General features: G+C 40.9%; 1 protein-coding gene across 1 annotated transcript in view; it reads left to right on the forward strand.

Moving 5' to 3' along the window:
* The window catches only part of LOC122551068 (neurobeachin), a 991,558-nt gene that overhangs the window by 89,665 nt on the left and 878,320 nt on the right, over window positions 1-23,573 (forward strand). Inside the window, exons 3-6 of the mRNA XM_087988254.1 lie at window positions 7,613-7,713; window positions 11,322-11,417; window positions 18,171-18,292; window positions 21,874-22,000. Of these exons, the coding sequence (XP_087844380.1) occupies window positions 7,613-7,713; window positions 11,322-11,417; window positions 18,171-18,292; window positions 21,874-22,000 (446 nt within the window). The remainder of the gene's footprint in view (window positions 1-7,612; window positions 7,714-11,321; window positions 11,418-18,170; window positions 18,293-21,873; window positions 22,001-23,573) is intronic.

The raw sequence follows: 23,573 nt of genomic DNA on the forward strand, positions 1-23,573 counted from the left end.
AGAAGAGCTCCACACTATGGTGGGTGTGGAATTCGTTGAGGTGGGGGAAGACGGGCACGACCAGGAGCCCTTGAAGATGGTCCATTTGGCCTCAGATTTTGAGGTCGGAGGGATAATGAATGTGGTAAATTTCGGGGGTGGGGTTTTGGTGGTTCTGGGGGGTGGGGGAGGGTGATAGCACGTGGTGGATGAGGGTTGGATATGGTGTGGTGGAGGGAGTGGGTGTGGGAGAGAAATGAGATTGGATGGGGGAGTGGGAAGGAGTGCAGTGGGGCTGAAGTGAAGAGGGACAGGTGGAGGGATAGCGTGCATTGTGGGGAAGGGTGGGTGAGGAGGGAAGAGCCCGTGTGCTGGCTGGCTGCAGGTAGGCAGTAGGACCAAGGGGTGAACCTGGGAAATGTAGTCTGAGTCTTGGTGGCAGACTGGGTGGAGCCAGAAGTGGAGGCAGGAGCTGGATGATAGTCAAGGCTGGTCCGAGTGTTTTTGTCAGCAGAATCATTGCTGACTGCCGACATGACATCAGCCGCCTCACCCCCTCCGAACTTGCAGCGCTCCGCTCTGTATGAAACCCCAGTTCACCATCAAACCCACTGACAAAGGCGGGGCCGTCTGGAGAACTGACCTCTATTGCAGAGGCCCAAAGCCAACTCTGATTCCACGTCCTACCTCACCCTTGCCCACGACCCTACCGAAACCCATTATGCCATTATCAGTCGCACACTCCGTGCCCTCATTTCCTCCAGTGTTCCCCCCACCCCCACTGCCTCCAAACTCAGCCCCAGCCCCACACTGCCTGCTTCTATCTGCTCCCCAAGATTCAGAAGCCCAACTGCCCCAATCAATCCATTGTCTCCAAATGCTCCTGCCCCACCGAGCTCATCTCGTCCTACCTCCACTCCATCCTCATCGTCTCCGAATGCTCCTGCCCCACCGAGCTCATCTCGTCCTACCTCCACTCCATCCTCTTCCCCTTGACTTAGGCACTTCACACTCCATTCCCCATTCCACTGCTCGAAACCCCCCATCCCCACAAACGTAATAAAGACAGATTCCCCTTGTTGTCACCTACCATCCCACCAGTCTCCGCACCCAATACGTGATCCTTGAACACTTCTGTGCACTCCAAGTGGACTCCTCCACCAAGAATTTCTTCCTCTCCCCACCCTGCTCTGCCTTCCACAAGGACTGTTTCCTTCAACTGTCCCTGGTTTGTGCCACTCTCCCCATCAACTCCCCGAACCCTCAGGCACCTTGCCCTGCAACCAGAAAAGATGCAAAATCTGCTGTTATACCACCCTTCTCACTTCTATCCATGGCTCCAAACAGTCCTTCTAGGTGAGACAGAGGTTCATCTGCCTCTCTTCCTTCCTAACTTACAGCATCAGATTCTCCCGATGTGGTCTTCTCTGCATCAGGGAGACCAAATGTAGATTTGGGGATCGGGTCACTGAGCATCTCGGCTGGACCGGCAGTGGCTGACCTGACCTCCCAGTCACTGCCCATTTTAATTCCCCTTCCCACTCCCTTTCCGACATGACCATCCTTTGCCTTCTCTGTTGCCACAACGAACCAAACCGCACATTGGAAAAACACCTCATCCTTCTGCCTGGCAGGATACTGGATGGGAGGTCATGTCGTCCAGATAGTCGTGAGAGACCAAGGGTTTGTCATAAACATCCATCTGGAGACCGTCAACATTGAGCTCTCCAGATAATTTCATATAATCTGCCTTCCCTTCCTCCAACTCCCTTCCTAGCCCGTCTCCCTCCCTTCAATTTCTCCCAGCCACCTACTGGATTCATTCCTCCCATCGCCTTCACCTATTCCCACTTCTTCACCCTGCTGCCACCAACCCCTTTATTTGCAGCTTCCCTTACACCCACCCCTAGCCCTGAAGGGTTACACCTGAAATGTTGACTTCTCCACCTCCCGATGCTGCCTGGCTTGCTGTGTTCTTCCAGTCCACTTGGATTCCAGCTTCTGCAGTTTTTCTTTGTCTTGAATACCTAGAATGAGCAGGTTTTCTTATGAGGGTAGGTTAGGCTTGTTTCCACTGGGGTTTCCAAGATTGAGGGGTGAGCTAATTGAGCTATATAAGATCCTGAATGGTCATGACTAAGTGAATGACTGTGTGGTACTGTCTTTATGTTGGGGCGCACTTTTCGGACAGTGATCAGAAATCTTTGAGAGTTGTGAGAATTTGGTACACACTGCCTCCGAAGGTGGTGGAGGTGGAGCCATTAAATATTTTTAAGATGAAATTGGGTAGTTTCTTGTTAGATATGAGATATTGGGGTTGATAATGTGGAATTTAAAAGACAAACACATCAGCCATGACATTGAATAGTGGAGAAGGTTTGAATCAAATGGTTTACTACTTCACCTGTTTTGTATGTTCACGTTTACTTGCTGCTTTGAATCTTGGGTATAAAATTACTGACTTTATTTTACAAAGATATGCTGGGAGGCACACTTGGTTGAAGTCCACCAAGATCTCCAAAAAGCAGTTAGCCTGATGATTTATAGTTTTCATTCTTCTGTATGATTATAATATTTTTACACTTCACTTGTTAGCACTTAAAACACATCCTTTTTTCAGTACTATGCATACTCTGAAGATGCTATGTTAGCTGTGTGATGTGTTATTATGCCTCTATGCATCCAACATCCTCCTCCTACAGCCCCTGCAACCCCATCTGCTCCCTTATCAGTTTCATCCTTGTGAATGTTGCTATGCTTTACAACTTGCATTCTTAGCTAGATTTTCAGAGAATTAGTTATATACCATCTTAATGGCAACGGTATAGGCTATTTATCCCATCATCTTTTGAAAAGATACCTTAGTTATTCATATGCATTTAAATATCAATCGTAATCAATTGTCTCACTTTAGCTCTCATTCATATCTCCTCCCTCTTTTACATTTGTCTTTTTCCACTATTTCTTCATGTTTCCTAAATTGCAGTTGCCACACGAGAACACAATGTGATATATACAAGAATGAAGGATAGAAAAAGCCTCTTTCATATTATTTTGTTGAAACATATACAATCCAAGTCTTATGCATCTCACTTGCCATCCTATTCATTAGGCATCTATGCTGGAGAGGCTACGAATCCAAGAAATATGTGCTCAGAACTAACTTAAAGCTGAAAGAAAGCTCTGCCACTGTAGATCACAGAAGAGTTTCCCAATCAACCATGTTCCAGAACTACATTCCTTAATATCTCACCTTCTACATATATCAGATTGACCTCAGTCAGAAGTTTATCTAACATCCTTCTGAACGTTTTCAGCAAATTTGCACTCAAGCCGTGAGCTAGCAACCTATTACATAGGTCACAATTCGAAAAATAAATATATTATGCAGCTTATGCAATGTTTATGTAACTTAAAATTGTGCACCTTTGTCCAATATCACTTAAACAGCTCGTTTGATCTATTTCTACAGACCAAATCTATTACTTTTATTATTTAAAGAGCACAATCATGTCTCTTGAAAGTCTATACGTAAATATTTTATTCGGAATAAATGGAAATAGACATAAAGTTAGTAGACAGAAATGGAAAACTGAGGAAACGAAAGGTGGCAAAACAGAACAGAGGATTTTGGCACTGCTTCGTGGTATTTATTTAATGCAAGATGTCTGGTGATTAAGGCAAATGGGCAGATGACATGGCAAAGATATGTAACAGCTATATATTGAAGCATGACTTCAAGGAGGGCTTCAAATAACTCAATGGTACCTCATTTGTGACTGTAGGGATTTCAGACGAGAGGGAAATGTATCATCCTAAGTTTATATTGGTCTGAGCCATAAGAGTAACAGTAAATATTGACCTTACTTTTGTGTAGGGTTATGTGATTTTCTTTGTAGTGTTTTTGTACCTAACCCCAAATTGCAGGAAGAGGCCATTCTGCCATCGAAACTACACCAATTCTCTGCAGCACATTCATCCCAACCTACCCTATCCCTGTAATTCCACATTTATTATGGCTAATTCACCTAGACTGCACATCTCTGGACACTACGGGGAAATTAGCATGGCCAGTCCACCTAATCTGCATGCCTTTTGGACATTGGGAGGAAACCAGAGCACCCAGTGAAAATCCACGTGGACACAGATTGTGCTTACAGATGAAACAAAACCCAGGAGAATTGTAAACTGTGAGAATGACAGTGCAGAATTTCAAAAATATATTGACAAGTTGCTGGAGTGGGCAAATAGATGGTTTGATGAAGTTCAAAGTAGGAAAGTATGATGTGATATAGAAAGAATGTCAAAAGACGTTGTAAAACAGGGTACTATTTTAAAGGGTACTTCAGGAGCACAGACTTTGATATACAGTTGTCATTAAAAATTACAGGGCAAGTAGAGAGTGCTACCTTAATAGTGGCGTGGAATATGGAGGAGGGATGTCATGCTTAACATTATGGGACACTGATTAAATCTTAGCTAAAATATTGTGTACAGTTCTGGGCGCTGCAATTTATGAAGGACATAAATGCATTAGAGAGTGCAGAAGAGTTAACAAGGATGTTTCTAGGGATGAGAAGGTTCAATTATGAGGATAGATTGGGACTGTTTTCCTTGGCAAGGCAAAAGCTGAGTGAAGATTTGTTACAAAGGGTCTGGATAGAGTAGCTGGTGAGAAACAGTTCCCACTTGAAAAAAAAATGAATGTTTGAGAACATGGGGCATAGTTTTGCTGAAGGAACAAGTGTGACGTGAGAAAATCTCTTTTGCACAGTCCTTTGCACTTGGAATGAGCTGCCTGAAAGTTTGGTGGAGGCAGTCAAATTGAAGCATTCAAGATGGTGATTGAAATTTAAATAATCATCAGTGTTGACAGGGTTGAGGAAAAGGTGGTAGCTTCGTACTCAGTCGAAATGCTCAGAGAATCGGCATAGCCGAATGGACAATGGCGTACTTCTGTAAAAAGCCTGCGACTTCAATGCTGCAGTTGAATATGGGAGATCAACCTATAGAGTGTGGAATTGCCAAGTGGAGAGGTAACAAAGGCATGTGAAATGAGAGTTTTAACAGCAAATGAGTTAACACAGAAATGGAATCAGCCGATGAGGAGGAATAGTTTACCTTTGTTATAGTCACGGAGTATGTTATTTGTAACACTGACAACTGTTGGTCCTGTGTTAAAGGACAGTGACATGGAATTTCAACTGCCCTAATATTAAGTGGGATGATAAAAAGTTAAAAATGCACTGACAGTGTAGAATTTTAAAAATGTGTTGAGAAAACTTATAGCCAGTGCTTAGCAAACTAAACAATAAGAATAGGTTGTGCTTAACTTGTTCCAAAAAAAGGGATATGTGGTGGATGCTTTGATTTTGATATTCCAGAATTCCTTAGATTCAGGGACATTTCCTGAGGAAAGAAGGGATAGCGTTAATGAGGAACTATAGGCTATCAGAAGAAACCCTTGCAGACATGGGGAGAACATGCAAACTCCACACACACAGTCACTCATGGTTGGAATCAAATCTGGGTTCCTGGCAGTGCTAACCTCAAATGTTTAATAAATCTTTTAAGTATTTTAGGGACATGACTAGTACAATAGAGAAAGGAAAACCAGTAAATATAGTATATTGGAATTTCAAAAAAAATGGTAAGGTGATTTGCTTGAGGTTATTATACAAAATTAGAATTTGCAGGATTGCAATAATATACTACATGGATTGAGGATTAATTAATGGACAGGCAGATTAATTTAGCATATTGTGATAGCTAATGATCTTTAAACTAGTTAGTTTGGTAATATAGTACTTTGAATATTTAGGATAATTAAGGCAATTTATTGGTAATGTGATACAATTTTGTAATACACAACAGTACGCAGTATATGCCATAACATTATTATTATTATTATGGAAGTATATTTATTTGACTCATAGTGACATCAGACATTTGCTTGTATTTTAAAATGAATGGAATCTGTTTTTACTTCAATCTGTTTTTACTTCAATTACCATGTAACATGTTATCGTTTTGCCTCTTAATTCCTGTCTATTTGTCCATTTTTAAGAAGTTGTCCATTGCATAATTTACAAGGATGGATATAAGCAAAGTTCTATTAGTTGCCTGAAGTTGTTCTTTGTGGAGTTGGGATGCATTTCCTTAACGATGGTATTTTTTTCTTCAATCTCTTTATTGCATGATGTGCTTGCTTCATGCAAATTTGAGTTTTCTAACTGTGCAGCACCAAGGATATGCATTCTTATATTAAATTAATATGTCTAACATTACTTTAATTTTTGTGGTTAAGCCACTCTCTGGGTGGATAAAACCCTTCCATATTCAATGTGGCTTTGTGTTGGAGCCACTTAATGATGACCCAAGAGACAATGGAGTGATTTGTTGTGGCTTACATGGAAAGGTTAGAATGATTGATAACTGGCATTTGGTTCAAACCAGTAACTACAAAAGTGTAAAGTGAAGCTTCTCACTTTTTAAATAAGTTTCGTCATTCTTGTGTTTTGTCAAAATGTAACCCAAATTAAAATAAAATTTAAGCCTCACAATATATTATCAAGAATAATGAAATTTATTTTTCTTAATGCCATTGTTTCATTAAAAATGTTAAGTTTAGGATACATAACTGTGTGAAAGAATGGCATGTCAGGCAATGTGAAGTTTGGCTGGCAGGACTTTATCCCATGGCCCAGTTATATCTGCGGTTGGTATTGATCACAGTAAACAGAAATGGAATTGTTTTTGGCTGTGGTCTCCTTTCCTCGAGTGCAATAACTTACCAATGCTAACTGCCCCATGTGAAGATTGGCACAGTGGCAAAAACTCTTCCAATTTCATTTCAACTGTAGAAGAGCTGCAGGTGCTACAAAGTGAATTATCTTTAGCACTTGTCAACGAAACAATCAAAATCCTAAACCAAATAGTTCTGACTAATTCGTAGATCTGTGTGTGTGTATCACACATTGTGCAAAGTATGCCTACACAATAAAATATGTTAACTGCGTATAGTATGATGCAGAACCAGCAGTGGAATTTAATGTTAACTGCTTGAATCGTTCAAAGCCAGGTTTTGTAGTTGGCCTCTGTGTCTGCAATCTGTGGATTTATTTGTGATTTTAGTATTTTTAATGCAAAAATATCAAAAGTTCCCTCCAGGTGGTCTTTCAAAATAAACAGTATCTTCCTTTCAATTTTCTTTATTACTTTCCAGTCCAAAGGTTTCAAGTAATTATCTTTTATGATGTGAACCTGTGTGAATTTGTTTGAGTCATAAAACAGCTTAACTTTTATCTCAGATCAACATTTAAATGAAATTGATTGGTAAAATTTACTTTTTTTCTTGATTTAATATGAATTGCAGAAGAATACCAGAATATCAATTACTAAAAACATTTGCAATGAATCTGGAATAAATGAGATATTTACCTGTTAAAAAGGTAAATATCAGTAATTGATAGAAACTTGACAAGTTTTCTTTAATAAGGACAGGACACAGAATTGTAATTCGAATCATTGTTGTTTTAATTTCTCAAGTTGCTTTCTGGTTTGTGTTTTTCACATGCTAGAATATAAATGTATCAATGTAAAACTTGATTAATGGTGGAAAATTTCTTTACAGATTTGTTAGTTGATATGTTGGGTGTTTTAGCAAGCTACAGCATCACTGTCAAGGAACTCAAGCTGCTTTTCAGCATGTTGCGTGGAGAAAATGGATTTTGGGTAAGCTCCAGATTCAATGTTAATGCAGTGAGACCAAGTTTTTGTTTTGCAGTAGCATGTAACAATAATCCAACAAAAAGCGCAAGGAACTCAAGAATTTGTGTTACTTCTATTGATATCATATGATTAGTTACCAATCTGGGTAAACTACAAGTTTACTAATATTGGAAACCAGCCCCCCCCCACAACCCCACTCTAATTTTACATCATTCTCTTACTTACCTTCGGTCTTCCATTGTGGCCTGTTTAAACAAATCTTGTTCGAGAGACCCAGCTGCAGCTCTCCAGATTGCATTCCTATTACATTATTGACCATGCAACTTCAATTTGTGATTGCCCATGTTAGATGCCTTGTATGTCATCTCTTTCCCTTCCAAATTTGCTGTCATCACCCTTCAGGAAAATAACATTGCAAAATAGCACCTTTTTTCAACATTCCCTTTTTCCAGAGTCCTTGATTGAGTTATTGTCTTCCACATCCGAAAAGGTAAAAAGGAAGACTTGGATTTATATAGCATATCTCATGACCACTATATAGCCAGTTAATTACTTCCTGAATATAGCCAGTGTCACAAATTGGCAGTCAATTTGTGCAGAACACAAGTAATGTAATAATGGTAAAATAACAACCTATTTGTATGATTACTGCAAGATAAATATTGGGCAGAGACTTCTGGGATTAATCCACTGCACCTCTTTGCAATTGTGTTACAGTGTATGTTGCTTCCACCAGGCAGATTAGGATGGATGTCTGTGTGGGGACTGGGGGAGAGAGAGAGACCGATTAATGTCTCACTTGAAAGAAGCTATCATCAGTAGTACTGAACTGAAGTCTCATTCCTGATGAAGGGCTTATGCGCAAAACGTTGACTCTTCTGCCCTTTGGATGCTGCCTGACCCGCTGTACTTTTCCAGCACCACTTTTTTGACTCTGACTGTCCAGCATCTGCAGTCCCCACTTTTTTTCCCTGTCAGACTGGATTGTTACACCTGGAGTGAGTCTTGAATTGATGATCTTCTGCTACAAACCAACCGACTCCCACAGCTACCTGGACTACATCTCCTCCCATCCTGCCCCCTGTAAAAACGCCATCCCATTCTCCCAATTCCTTCGACTCCTCCGCATCTGCTCCCAGGAGGACCAGTTCCAAAAACGCACAACCCAGATGGCCTCCTTCAAGGACCGCAATTTCCCCCCCAACGTGGTCGACGATGCCCTCCACCGCATCTCTTCCACTTCCCGCTCCTCCGCCCTTGAACCCCGCCCCTCCAACCGCCACCAGGACAGAACCCCACTGGTCCTCACCTACCACCCCACCAATCTCCATGTACAGCGCATCATCCGCCGTCATTTCCGCTACCTCCAAACGGACCCCACCACCAAGGATATATTTCCCTCCCCTCCCCTCCCCTATCAGCATTCCGTAAAGACCACTCCCTCCGTGACTCCCTCGTCAGATCCACACCCCCCACCAACCCAACCTCCACTCCCGGCACCTTCCCCTGCAACCGCAGGAGGTGCAAGACTTGCGCCCACACCTCCCTCCAAGGCCCCAAAGGAAACTTCCACATCCGCCACAGATTCACCTGCACCTCCACACATATCATCTATTGCATCCTCTGCACCCGATGTGGCCTCCTCTATATTGGGGAGACAGGCCGGCTACTTGCGGAGCGTTTCAGAGAACACCTCTGGGACACCCAGACCAACCAACCCAACCACCCTGTAGCTCAACATTTCAATTCCCCCTCCCACTCCACCAAGGATATGCAGGTCTTTGGACTCCTCCATCGTCAGACCACAACAAAACGACGGTTGGAGGAAGAACGCCTCATCTTCTGGCTAGGAACCCTCCAACCACAAGGGATGAACTCGGATTTCACCAGTTTCCTCATTTCCCCTCCCCCCACCCTGTCTCAGTCAAATCCATCAAATTCAGCACCGCCTTCCTAACCTGAGATCCTCTTCCCGACCTCTCCACCCCCACCCCAGTCTGACCTATCACCCTCACCTTGACCTCTTTCCACCTGTCACATTTCCGACGCCCCTCCCCCAAGTCCCTCCTCCCTACCTTTTATCTTAGCCTGCTGGACAAACTTTCCTCATTCCTGAAGAAGGGCTTATGCCCGAAACGTCGATTCTCCTGTTCCCTGAATGCTGCCTGACCTGCGCTTTTCCAGCAACACATTTCCAGATCTTCTGACTGAGGCAGGAGTGTGATCAACAAAGTCCAGCAATGCCCAACTTTCCTAGACCCCTTGTTAGTTGCTCTCCAATAAAGTTTCTGCTCTCTTGGAGTACCAAAATTGCTCTTGTATAAGATAACGCATGATATCCTACTTGATTGTGAAGAAGGCAAACTGTCCTTCCTTGATTCATAGCAGCATAGAATCCCTACACTGTGGAAGCAGTGTCCGCGCTGCATCTCCGAAGGGCAGCATTCCACCCTGATCAAAACTCCCTAACCTATCCCTGTACATTTTCCATGGCTAATCCACCTAGCTTGCACATCCCTGGACACTGTGGGCAAATTAACATGGCCAATCCACCTAATCTGAACATCTTTGGACTGTGGGAGGAAAAAGGACCACCTGGAGGAAATCCCCATTGACACAAGGTGAACGTGCAAACTCCACACAGACATTTGAGGCTGGAATCGAACCCGGATCCCAGGCGATGTGAGGCAGCAGTGCGAACCATTGAACTGCCATGATTCCTCTTTCTTCTATTTCTTTCTGCTATCTTTGATATGATTGACTATATCATTGACCTCCAGTCTGTCCCTACTGTAGTTCAGCTGGGTGGTACTATTCTCACTTGGTTCTGTTCTCATCTATTTAATTATAACCAGTGCATCACTGCAGTTGCTTATCTTCTTGCTATTGTACAGTCACCTCTGGTCTCATGGGATGTATCCTTGGATCTTTTTTATTTCTGCATGAAATTTAGTCCAGTTAGGTATTGGGAAGGCTGAACCCATTATCTTCAGTCCCCTTTACAAGCTTTGTTCTCTGATAACTAACTATATCCCTATCTGTGGCAATTGTCTGGCTAGGATGTCTGCATCCTTGATGTTGATAGCTGCTTTGAATTTCTGATAAATTTGTGTCTTTACTAAGATTATCGATTTCTGCCACTATAACACTGTCTCTCTCAAACTCCTTTTGATTCTGAAACACTTATCCATGTCTTTGTTTCTGCTTGACTCAACTATTACAAATATGTCTGGCTTGCCTTCCACATGCAACCTTCTACAGACTTGAGGTCTTTAGCCATGTTAAGTCCATCACCTCTGCTTGCTGGCATGCATTGGTTCAAGATCAAATAACACCTCTATCTTTAAAATTCTCATCTCTGTTTTCAAAGCTCTCTACTGCCTTGCCCCTTTCTACCTCCGTAATTCCTTCAATCCTGAGATACCTATATTTTTCTCATTCTGTCACTTGCTATTAGAGCATATTGATTTTGGGTGTATGACCTTTCTGATGTCACCAATGTTTTTCTTAAGATAAATGTATTAACAAAATTACAATGATAATATCTAATCTTGAATTCCTATTTTTTATATGCAACTGGATTGAAGGCTTTTTTCCCAATCTTTTCACAGCCCAGGCATGCAGTTAAATTACTGTCAATTCTAAATCAGATGCCACAAAGACAAGGCCCAGATACTTTCTTCAACTTTCCTGGACGCAGTGCAGCAGTAAGATTATTAGAGATTTCATTTTTTTAATCCTGTATTTAATCTTGTGTAATATCGTTAAGAATTATGAAAAGCTTGATGAAGAAGTCTTGTTGCAATTAAGTGAAACCTTGGTAAGACTGCATCTAAAATAATGTGTGCTGGTTTGGTCCCCTGAGCTAAGGAAGTTTATACTTTCTGTAAAGTGCAGCAGGTGTTCACTAGAGTAATTCCGAAGTTAATAAGGTTGTCCTTTGAGGAGTCTGGATCTACATTCTCTGGAGTTTAGAAAAATGCTAAGTAATGGCAGTGAATGTAAGAAAAGTCTTTCAGAGCCAGTTGGGAAAAAATGTTTGCCATGTCTGGTGGGTTTGGGAGATGGATGGATTGGGGGGGGGAGGAAGTGTTGAGTTGGGGGGGTGGAGAGAGAGAGATGGTGTTTGAGCATTAGGTTGCAATCTCAAGAATAAGGAACTAAACATTTGGTACTGAGGTAAGAATGAATTTATTAACTCAAAATACAGGAGTTTTGAAATTAACTATGCCAAAGGCTATATAACTCAGTCATAGAGAGGTAGTGATTTCTAGATTCTCATGATGTCAATGATTATGGGGATAGTGCAGAAGAATAGTGTTGAGGTAGATAATCTAAATTCTTGATATAGAAAGGCAGAGCATGCTGAATTACCCATTCCTGCCCTTGTGTTGCTATGTTCCTAACACTTAACAGAATATTTAAGATGCAGTGCGAATAGTTCCAACTTGATATCCTCATATTTGTTTCACTCATTTAATATAATCCAGAAGTCTATTTGTTTTATTTGCTGCTATGAAGTAAATGTATATTAATTGGACCCAGTGAGAGGGAGAAATTGAAGAAAATAAGTATTAATTTAAAAAGAAGGTGCAAGTCAAATTAACAAGATTAAAGAGTGACAGAACTGCAAGGGGAGCTGCAGGAAGCTGAGCTGATAACAATGTTTAAGAGGCACTTTGACACATGAAGAGGCAGGATATGGAGGGGTATGGATCATATGTAGACAGCTGCCATTAATTTAGAGAGACATCATGATCTGAATGGCCTGTTTCTGTTCTGTACTGTGCTATGTTCTATAAAATGCCCATCGTCTGAAAATCTGCATCCTAGAGAGTTTTATAGAAAGTGGCTCTGGAATATTGGATGCACTGGTGGTCATCTTCTATAGACACTGGAGCCATTCATACAGATTTGGATGGTGGCATACGTAAAACTATTATTTAAAAACAGGGGGAAAGAAAACAGAATTACAAACTATTAGTCTAACATCAGTAGTGTGGAACATGCTAAAATCTATCATAAAAGAATAATATTATAAAAGATAATGGAACACTTGGAAAACACCAGTGTGATTAAACAAAGTCGGCATTGGCTTTTGCGAGGGAAGTCATGCTTAACTAATCTCATGGAGCTTTGTGAAGGTGTTACTAATAGAATAGATCAGGGAGGGCCAGTGGACCTGGATTTATTTAGATTTCAGGTAGGCTTTTGATAAGGTCCCACATAAGAGGCCAATGAGCTAAATTAAAACACATGGGATTGGGAGTAATAAACTGGCATGAATTGAACCAGTAGTTGACAGACTGGAACGAGAATAAATGGGTCCTCTTTTGGTTGGCAGGTGGTGACTACTGGTTGTACTTCAGAGATCAGTGCTTGAGCCCCAGCTATTCAGATATATATAAATGACTTGGATGAGGGAACAAAATGCAATATTTATAAGTTTGCTAATGGCACAAAGCTAAGTGGAATTGAGAGTTATAAGGAGGCTGCAAAGAGGTTTCATGTTGATCTAGAAAAGTTGAATATGCAAACATATGGTAGATATATACCTTTCCCCTCCACCTTAGACCTATGCTCTCTAATTCTGGACTCCCCGACCCCAGGGAAAAGACTTTGTCTTTTTATCCTATCCATGCCCCTCATAATTTTGTAAACCTCTAGAAGGTGAAAAAAATTTAAAATAATAATATGCTGGGACACACAAATAAAAAATTGCAGATGTTGGAACTCAAACAGAAATAGCTGGAAAAACTCTGCAGATCTGGCAACATTTGTGGAGAGAAAGCATTTTGGGACCAGTGACTCTCCTTCAAAAGGGTCTTCATACTGAAGAAGGATCACAGGGCCAGAACCAGTAACCATGCTTTCTCTCTCAGATGCTGCTAAACCTCCTGAGTTTTTCCATCTATTTCTGTTTTTAAGATGAGTTGAGTATTTGCTTAGAGTATTGAAAGTGGCAGGACCAGGAGAAAAGTAAGTAAATCACAGAGTTCTTGACTTGGTTAATAGGGGCGTAGAGTACAAGAGCAAGGAGGCGACACTGAAATTATGCAAGATATTTGTCAGATTTTGATGTAAGAATATTATGTTCTGGGCACCACATTATAAGAAGGATGTGAGCGCATTGGCGAGAGTGTCAAAGCAGTTTACAAGAATGGTTCCAGGGATGAGGAATTTCAGTTATGAGTAGATTGGGGAAGTTCAGGTTCTTCTCCTTGGAGCGAAGGAGGGTAAGAGGAGGTCAGATAAAGGTTTTAAAAATCATGAATGGGCTGGAAAGAGTAGATAGGGAGAAACTGATCTGCTTGTAAAATTAATAAGCATAAGAGAGTTCAGATTTAGTGATCAGTATAAGAAGCAAGGGTAAAGTGAAGAAAATCTTTCTCAGCAAGTAAATAAGGTATGGAATGCACTGTCTGAAGTCTGGTTGAGGTAAGTGTAATTTGAGGCATTCAAGAGGGCATTGGGTGAATGCTTGGATGTAAATAATTTACAGGGGTAAGGGAGAAATAAAGCAGGAGACTGGAATTAATTTGGTGATCATTTAATGAGATGGTGCTGATCTGATGACTTCCTTCTGTGCTTTTGCACTCCTTTTGATTTTGTGATCGGGATTGCATTAACTCAAGTTGGAAGAGTTAAAAGTCTCTCAACGCCAGGTTATAGTCCAACAGGTTGGACTAAACCTGGTGTTATGAGATTGTTAACTTTGTCCACCCCAGTCCAACACCGGCACCTCCAAGTTGAGAAGAATGAGACCAGATCTGATTGAACATAAAGTTCTAACAGGGCTTGAAGGACTAGATGCAGGGAGGATGTTTACACTGATTGGCCAGTCTAAAAGCAGGGGTCACAGTCTCAGGAATAAAGCAGGCCATTCAGGGTTGAGGGGAGTTAGTAAGCTTGCAGATGACACCAAAATTGGAGGTGTAGTGGACAGTGAAGAGGGTTACCTCAGACTACAACAGGATCTGGACCAGATGGGCTAATGGGCTGAGAAGTGGCAGATGGAGTTTAATTCTGCTAAATGCGAGGTGCTGCATTTTGGGAAAGCAAATCTTAGCAGGACTTATACACTTAATGGTAAGGTCCTAGGGAGTGTTGCTGAACAAAGAGATCTTGGAATGCAGGTTCATAGCTCCTTGAAAGTGGTGTCGCAGGTAGATAGCATAGTGAAGGTGGTGTTTGGTATGCTTTCCTTTATTGTCAGAGTATTGAGTACAGGGAGGTCATGTTGCGGCTGGACAGGACATTGGTTAGGCCACTGTTAGAATATTGCGTGCAGTTCTGGTCTCCTTCCTATTGGAAAGATGTTGTGAAATTTGAAAGGGTTCAGAAAAGATTTACAAGGATGTTGCCAGGGTTGGAGGATCTGAGCTACAGGGAGAGGCTAAACAGGCTGGGCCTGTTTTCCCTTGAGCGTTGGAGGCTGAGGGGTGACCTTCTTGAGGTTTACAAAATTGAGGGGCGTGGTTCGGGTAAATAGGCAAAGTCTTTTCCCTGGGGTTGGGGAGTCCAGAATTAGAGGGCATAGGTCTAGGATGAGAGGGGAAAGATATAAAAGAGACCTACAGGGCAACTTTTTCACACAGAGGGTGGTATGTGTATGGAATGAGCTGCCAGAGGAAGTGATGGAGGCTCGTACAATTGCAACATTTAAGAAGCATTTGGATGGGTATATGAATGGGAAGGGTTTGATGGGATATGGGCCGGGTGCTGGCAGGTGGGACTAGATTGGGTTGGGATATCTGGTCAGCATGGACGGGTTGGACCGAAGGGTCTGTTTCCATGCTGTACACCTCTATGACTTGGGTGGTCAACCTATGGAATTTGCTTCAAGGAAGGCTGTGGCGCCTGGTCATTTAGTACTTTAATGAAAGAGATTGATCAGTTTTTTAAGCTCATAAAGGTATCAACGAGTATGGAGAGAATACAGGAATATAGTGTTGAAATAGAGGATTAGCTGTGATCATATTGAATGACAGAGTGGGCTCTAAGTGAAGAATAGCTTAGCCTTGCTACTAGTTTCTGTTTTAAATATCATTTCCATTAACTTCGTAACACTTTCAATTTCAATCTTGAATATTTTTCACCTTCACCCATTAATAAGTGTTCTTGGAACATATGTTTTGCCTTTTTTTTTCCCCCTCCTTTTTTTTCCATACCTTCCCTTTAATACCTTGCATCAATTTATACTGACTTTCATCTGCCACTGTGCTGTTGATTTGCTGTTTTTGTTGTATAAATGTTTGGTCTAAGTTCAATTATGCAGCCTTGTGTACGAAAAAAAATGTAGGCAGTATTAGTTTGTTGTAAAACTAGGTGTGCACCAAACTAAATATCTCGTTTTTTTTCCCACTCACTTCTAACTTTTTCTTCTCATCACTCATTTCTTTTCGATCTCCTTCTTTCTGTTTCTCTTCCCACCTTTTTGTTGCAGTCCCTTAGTTCCTTGCCTTCACCCTGGACAAATGTACCAGGTCATCTCTGAAGTATTGTCTACGTACTTTGGGGAAAAGACACTAGATCCAGTCGTAGCTGAAGTATTTATTTTTAGTAGAACAAACATGAGAGCAGGTAATTCCAGGGTTTTTTTTTAAATAGTTGGGGATAAAAGATAGTTTTTTTTTTGAAAAAAAGTACAGAGCAGGAAGGAGGAAGAAATGCTATTGACTTCCTATTTGTAATTTAGTGGATGGAATGAAAAGTTGAGGAGGTACATTTCAACAAACAGTAAGGATTTTTTTAATGCAACATGACAATTAATCTGTCAGGACATAAACTCCAGCTGCATTCTTTGGAGTTGACTATGTCAATGTTCTGCTGGCCAACATCCCATCTTTTACATTATGCAACCTTGTGCTTACCAAAAGCTTGCAAGCTCACATCTGAACTATCACCAATTTGTGTTCACCATCACATTTAGCTTATTGAGTTATGCTGGCACTATTGAACCTATTCTACCATTCAAGGATATCATAATCTGTGGCATACCTCCATATAATTACCTATATCTCTTAATATCTTTGGTTATAAAGTATTTATTGATTTCAGTTTTGAAGTTAAAAATTGACAGTAATTTGCAGCAGATACTTTCAAACTTCTGCACTCATTGTAAATAGAAGTACTTCCAAATTTCATTCATGAAAGGCTTGCTCAAATTTTAGACTAAATTCCCTAGTCCTCGATTTCACAACCAGCAGAAAATAATTCATTCTATCTACTCTCTCAGTTGCATTTAATATTTTGAAAACTTCAAGCAGGTCATTCCTTACCTTTATAAATTTCAGGCAATAAAGTCATGGTCTGTGTAATCTTTCCTCAAAATTCAACATTTGGTCTCGCATCTATCATTTAGTAGACAATCGAAATAGTTAGATGACTTACTCAAATTAAAAAATATTTAGCAGATAATATGTCTAAGCAACGAATTCATGCTCAGGAGTTGGTGTACTTAATATTGAGTTCAGAAGGTTATGAAGTTCCTCATCAAAAAATCAAATGCTGTTCCTCCAGTTTCCAGTGGGATTCACTGGAACATTGCAGCTGGCCAAGGAAAGAAATATAAGCACGTATTGAAATAGTGAGTGGTCAGAGGGTCGAGGTCACTGAATGGAGGGGTAGAAAGAAAGGACAAGGGAACACAACTGTTTCTGGGTGGAAAAAGAGATATGGGTGGAAATTGGAAAATTGGTCAGATAAGGTTGATCACCCTGTCAATCATAGTGGGGGAAGTGGTGATAAAAGTCTTTGGGGAAGAAATAGGAAGACTTGTTGAAAGTACCATTTTAATACACAACATTGGAATAGATGTCAGAGAAATGGAGAAACTGGAAGAACAAATGTGCTTCTTACTAGAAGCAGGGTGTGAGGAAGTATAGTAAATGTAACTGTGAATCTGGTAGAATTGTAAGGTGCATGTGCTCCAGATCTCCTACTTCTACCAGTATTTCCATAAACATGAGCATTTGTTACAAATCTAGCAGTGCTTCAATTTTAATGTTTTTCATGATAGTTTTCAGATCCTTCCATTACCTTGCCTGCCCTGTCAATCCTTGCAACTGCCACCAGTCTTGGAAGTCTTCAAAACATCATTGCTGCTCCAATTTGGTATCTTGTTGATTTGTGATTTTAATTGCTGCAACATTTCTGACCTTGCTTTCAATTGGTTTGGACTAACTGTAGAATTATCTTCTTCTCAACCAAGGTGCTTTTTAACCTTGGATCTCTGGCAAAGTCTTTTATTGTAAGGTTAAGCACCTAAGGACTTTTTTGCAACATTAAGTATGAGTTGTTAAAACATACCCGTTGCTGATCTAGGTCGTGTTAAGAATACAGCTGACCATCATCCTGTACATTGATTTGCGGCAGATTATATCACAATGACAGCATGTAATCAATATGTTCGTAGGCCTCAATAATGCTCTGAAATCTGTTACCTTTTTCTTTTACAGGCCATTGCTTTGCCTCCCATTGCTAAGTGGCCTTACCAAAATGGTTTTACTTTAAATACTTGGTTTCGCATGGATCCGCTAAATAATATAAATGTGGACAAAGACAAGCCATATCTCTACTGGTATATACTCAAAATTTACTTATGCATAGTTATTATATAAGCTGGTGTTTTTTAAGAATGTACTTATTAAATTTTTCTGATTGTGAGCTGCACTTGTCTTGTGGTTGGGAATACAAATGACAATATAATTAATAAAAATACTGGACTGGAAGTTGCACTTTATATGGAATTGATTTGTTTCTGCTCAATATGGGCGGCACGGTGGCACAGTGGTTAGCACTGCTGCCTCACAGCGCGAGAGACCCGGGTTCAATTCCCGCCTCAGGCAACTGACTGTGTGGAATTTGCACGTTCCCCCCGTGTCTGTGTGGGTTTCCTCCGGGTGCTCCGGTTTCCTCCCACAGTCCAAAGATGTGCAGGTTCGGTGAATTGGCCATGCTAAATTGCCCGTAGTGTTAGGTAAGGGGTGAATGTAGGGGTATGGGTGGGTTGCGCTTCGGCGGGGTGGTGTGGACTTGTTGGGCCGAAGGGCCTGTTTCCACACTGTAAGTAATCTAATCTAATCTAATCTAATATTTATTTGTTTGATTTAACATTTTTCAGTTGTATTGTAAATGCATTATATAATATCCATAAGTTTTCTTGCTTACTGAACTTGAATCATTAACTCTTTCTCTTGCTACAGATGCTGCCAGACTTGCTCAGTTTCTCCAGCATTTTTTTAATTTACTTAGCTCTTTTTCTGAGCTGTCAGGTAGAGAGATGCGACCTTGTATAGTAAGTTTAATTAAGGGAATTAAATTGTATATATTGCTCTTTATTTCCTCATACCTAATTTAGACGAACAATGTAGCATGTTGTAGAAGTAACAAATATGACAAATGAGGCATATTTCAAAACACAATTCCAAGCAGAAAATTCTGCATCCACACAGCAGCAGCTTTATGACTTCTAAGGAAAGGAAGCTATTATTTCTGATTGATACAGATCATTAGATTAATATTTGAAAGCAGACCAGCCCCTCCATGACATTGTCAAAACATGAACAGGAAGGAAGAAAGTATTCAAAGTTTGTGAAAAGATTTGTAGCTCGGGTGCTCGTTGTTGTGGTTCTCTTCGCCGAGCTGGGAATTTGTGTTCCAGACATTTCGTCCCGTCTCGGTGACATCCTCAGTGCTTGGGAGCCTCCTGTGAAGCGCTTCTGTGATCTTTCCACTGGCATTTGTAGTGGTTTGAATCTGTAGTGGTTTGTAGTAGTTCGGAAATGCTCTTGATGTATGGTAGTGTGACTAGTCCTTTGGGTTGTGGCATGTACTCGTACACACACAAATGAAGTTGCGCCAAGACACTATTCAAAAGGGCCACAACACACTGCAGTATACCAGAACTGCAAAAAGAGGAAGAAGAACACCTATACAATTTATTCGCCAAAAACGGATACCTGCGTAATTTCATCAACAGATGTCTAAGAGAAAGACAACGGAACGAGGACATGCCACAACCCAAAGGACTAGCCACACTACCATGCATCAAGAGCATTTCCGAACAGACAGCCAGACTACTGCGACCACGAGGACTCATAACAGCACACAAACCAACAGCCACTCTCAGACAACAACTCACCAGAATGAAGGACCTGATACCCAGCCTGAGCAAAACCAATGTAGTGTACAAAATCCCATGCAAGGACTGCACAAAACACTACATAGGACAAACAGGAAGACAGCTAACGATCCGCATCCATGAACACCAACTAGCCACGAAACGAAACGACCAGCTATCCTTAGTAGCCACACAGACAGATGACAAGCAACATGTATTCGACTGGGACAACACTACTATTATAGGACAAGCCAAACAGAGAACAGCCAGGGAATTCCTAGAGGCATGGCACTTATCCACAGATTCAATCAACAAGCACATCGACCTGGACCCAATATACCGACCACTGCAACGGACAGCTGGAACTGACAACCGGAAGCGGCAGATTCAAACCACCACAAATGCCGGTGGAAAGATCACAGGAGGCTCCCAAGCACTGAGGATGTCACCTAGACAGGGGACGAAACGTCTGCAACTCAAATTCGCACTCGGTGAACAGAATCACAACAGGAAGAAAGTATAATAGATAAAACTTACACTGCTTAAGCACTGTTGCAAGAAATTGCTAACTTATTTTATAACTCCTGACATCAATAGAAGAGCTTGACAGAGGTAAAAAGTTGTGGATAAACAATAAAGATGATATGCTTCATTCCATTAAAATTCATGAAAAGTCAAAGTGGATAAAACTATGAAAGTAGAATAAAACCTTATGTTTTATGTTATTATGTAAGTTCTTCTGAAGAGATGGTTTTTTTGACTGAATGATGATCAGATGACTTATTTGCAGAAACAACTAAATACACTCTTACTCGATTAAAAATATCAGTGTGGTCTAGGTTCGAACCTGATTGATTAACAGACTTCCCTGATGGATTCCAATGTACTGTGACAGTAATTCACAGTGAGGCTAATACCTTTAAAATGTCACATGGCATGACATCACAATTTGACACATTGTTATCCACCTTGGTTCTTTTAAAGATTCATGTTTGGCCTGATCATAGATATATGCAATGTTCCAACAACATCCAGTGGAATGTGAAAGAACTGATGAGAAAATTATTAAGACATAAGATTTGAAGTTGCTGAAGCCAATAGTTGGAGCAGGAGGTTACAAGGGTGGGTAGGAGGTATGTGGAAAGCTATTCTTGAACTATGCAATGAGCTTGGATGAAACAATATAAAATGGCAGTATGGAAAGATTGGCATAGGTGCATAAGGGAATTTACGTCTAAAACTATGGGAAGTTCAAGATTTTCTTTTTAGAAAAGTAATTCACGGGATACCAGAAAATGCTACTCAGTGCTCATTATATATTTGCACTTGGGCTTGTAGTTTTTATTACATTCCAGCTTGTGATTACAAATCCATTTCAGTGCAGACCACCCCCCACAACAGATGTTCAACTTATGTGAACAAGACAAAAGTGCATCCTTTGATTGCGAAGCGGCCCATTCCCAACTCTTCAGAGAAGACTGTTCAAGAACACACTTTGCATTCAGCCCTGCCTGCCACTGGCCTGTGTTTATGATAGTAAAGGCAGATTTAAACCTTTAATTGCTAACTAATTGGGCAGTAAAGTGTCTTAGTAGCTCTGAGTGTGAATAGCCCAGTGGGCGACGTATCCATCCCTGTATTATGGGGGGAAAGTTCAAAGATGGGCTGGAAAGAGGCTGGGCACACAGCATGCTTTTGTAAAAAGGTGATGTAAATTATGCTTGCTGGATATCTGTAAGCTCCGAACTTCTTCTTTGCTGGTTAGAAATTAGGATGCAAGAAAAAGCAATTGAGGGGTATGCTTTCTCTGTTGCTCTTCCCTTGCTTAATTTGAAGCAGACTAATGATTTTGGCTTTGCATCTTTCTGTGATTCAGAGATGAAATTGAAGGTGTGTGTAGAATGATTTGTCCTGACTAATTATAAAACTGGGCAGTGTTAATTTAACATTGTTTAGAAATGTATATCGTGAACTATGATTTATCTGCAACATACCTTTTTTTTGAAGACATACAATAATGTTGCATTATCCATTTGCAGCTTTCGAACGAGTAAAGGAGTTGGCTATTCAGCACATTTTGTTGGAAACTGTTTGATTATAACATCATTGAAATCAAAAGGAAAAGGTTTCCAGCATTGTGTGAAGTATGATTTTCAACCGAGGAAGGTAAGTACATGAAATGTGCGATATTAATACATGGTAGAATGCATTTTGTAGAACACAAATACCGGTGTGTTGAATATGTATTTTTGTTAAACTGTCGATACAATTTTTCACTTCCTTTGTATTTCACGAAAGGTTTAAACTTGTATGATGTCAGTTTTTGAATATAGTTCATGCTTAGTAAGAAGTGTGGGATCGATATTTGTGTTTTCACAGAATGCAGATATTTCTAATGTAAATTTGACTGGTCTATTCTGGTGCTTTGTGAAACAAATACAAGTTGACAAGGTTTCGCATTTGTCTCTAAGTCTGACTATTGTAGATTCAAATCCCCCTCCAGTGATTTCAGCTGGCATTTGAGTGCTGTACTAAGTTAAAAATCTCTCAACACCAGGTTATCGTCCAACAGGTTTATTTGAAGCACTAGCTTTTGAGGCACTGCTGCTTCATCAGATGGTTGTTGTACTAAAGAATTGCTGCACCGTTTAATTGAAAGATGAAAGCTCCAATAGCATTAATCAGTGGAGTTCTCTACAATGTCAGAGTCAATATTTATTCTTCAACAAGTGTTACTAAATCAGATTAAATGGTAATTATTGCATTGTGGATCATTGCTATGTGCAAATTGGCTGCTGTATTTCCAGCACTCTGAAAGTTCTTAATTGTCTGTAAATCCTGAGGCAAGGGTTTTGAGGAAGTAACAAAGAGGATTGATGAGGGCAGAACGGTAGATGTGATCTATATGGACTTCAGTAAGGCATTTGACAAAGTTCCCCATGGGACACTGAGCAAGGTTAGATCTTATGGAGTACAAGGAGAACTTGCCATTTGGATACAGAACTGGCTCATAGATAGAAGACAGGGTGGTGGTGGAGGGTTGCGTTTCAGACTGGAGGCCTGTGACCAGTGGAGTGCCATAAGGATCGGTGCTGGGTCCACTACTTTTCATCATTTAGATAAATGATTTGGATGGGAGCATAAGAAGTACAGTAAGTAAGTTTGCTGATGACACTAAAATTGGAGGTGTAGTGGACAGCGAAGAATGTTACCTCAGATTACAACAAGATCTTGACCAGATGGGCCAATGTGCTGAGAAGTGGCAGATGGAGTTTAATTCAGATAAATGCGAGGTGCTGCATTTTGGGAAAGCAAATCTTAGCAGGACTTATACACTCAATGGGAAGGTCCTTGGGAGTGTTGCTGAACAAAGAGACCTTGGAGTGCAGGTTCATAGCTCCTTGAAAGTGGAATCGCAGGTAGATAGGATAGTGAAGGCAGCGTTTGGTATGCTTTCCTTTATTGGTCAGAGTATTGAGTGCAGGAGTTGGGAGGTCATGTTGCGGCTGTACAGGACATTGGTTAGACCACTGTTGGAATATTGCGTGCAATTCTGGCCGCCTTCCTTCCGGAAAGATTTGAAACTTGAAAGGGTTCAGAAAAGATTTACAAGGATGTTGCCAGGGTTGGAGGGTTTGAGCTATAGGGAGAGGTTGAATAGACTCGGGCTGTTTTTCCCTCGAGCGTCGGAAGCTGAAGGGTGACCTTTACGAAGGTTTATAAAATCATGAGGGGCATG

Source organism: Chiloscyllium plagiosum, unplaced genomic scaffold, assembly GCF_037043375.1.
Source record: "Chiloscyllium plagiosum isolate Xiang-an unplaced genomic scaffold, Cpla_swu_hap1 HiC_scaffold_6, whole genome shotgun sequence".
In the NCBI taxonomy this organism is placed as follows: Eukaryota; Metazoa; Chordata; class Chondrichthyes; order Orectolobiformes; family Hemiscylliidae; genus Chiloscyllium; species Chiloscyllium plagiosum.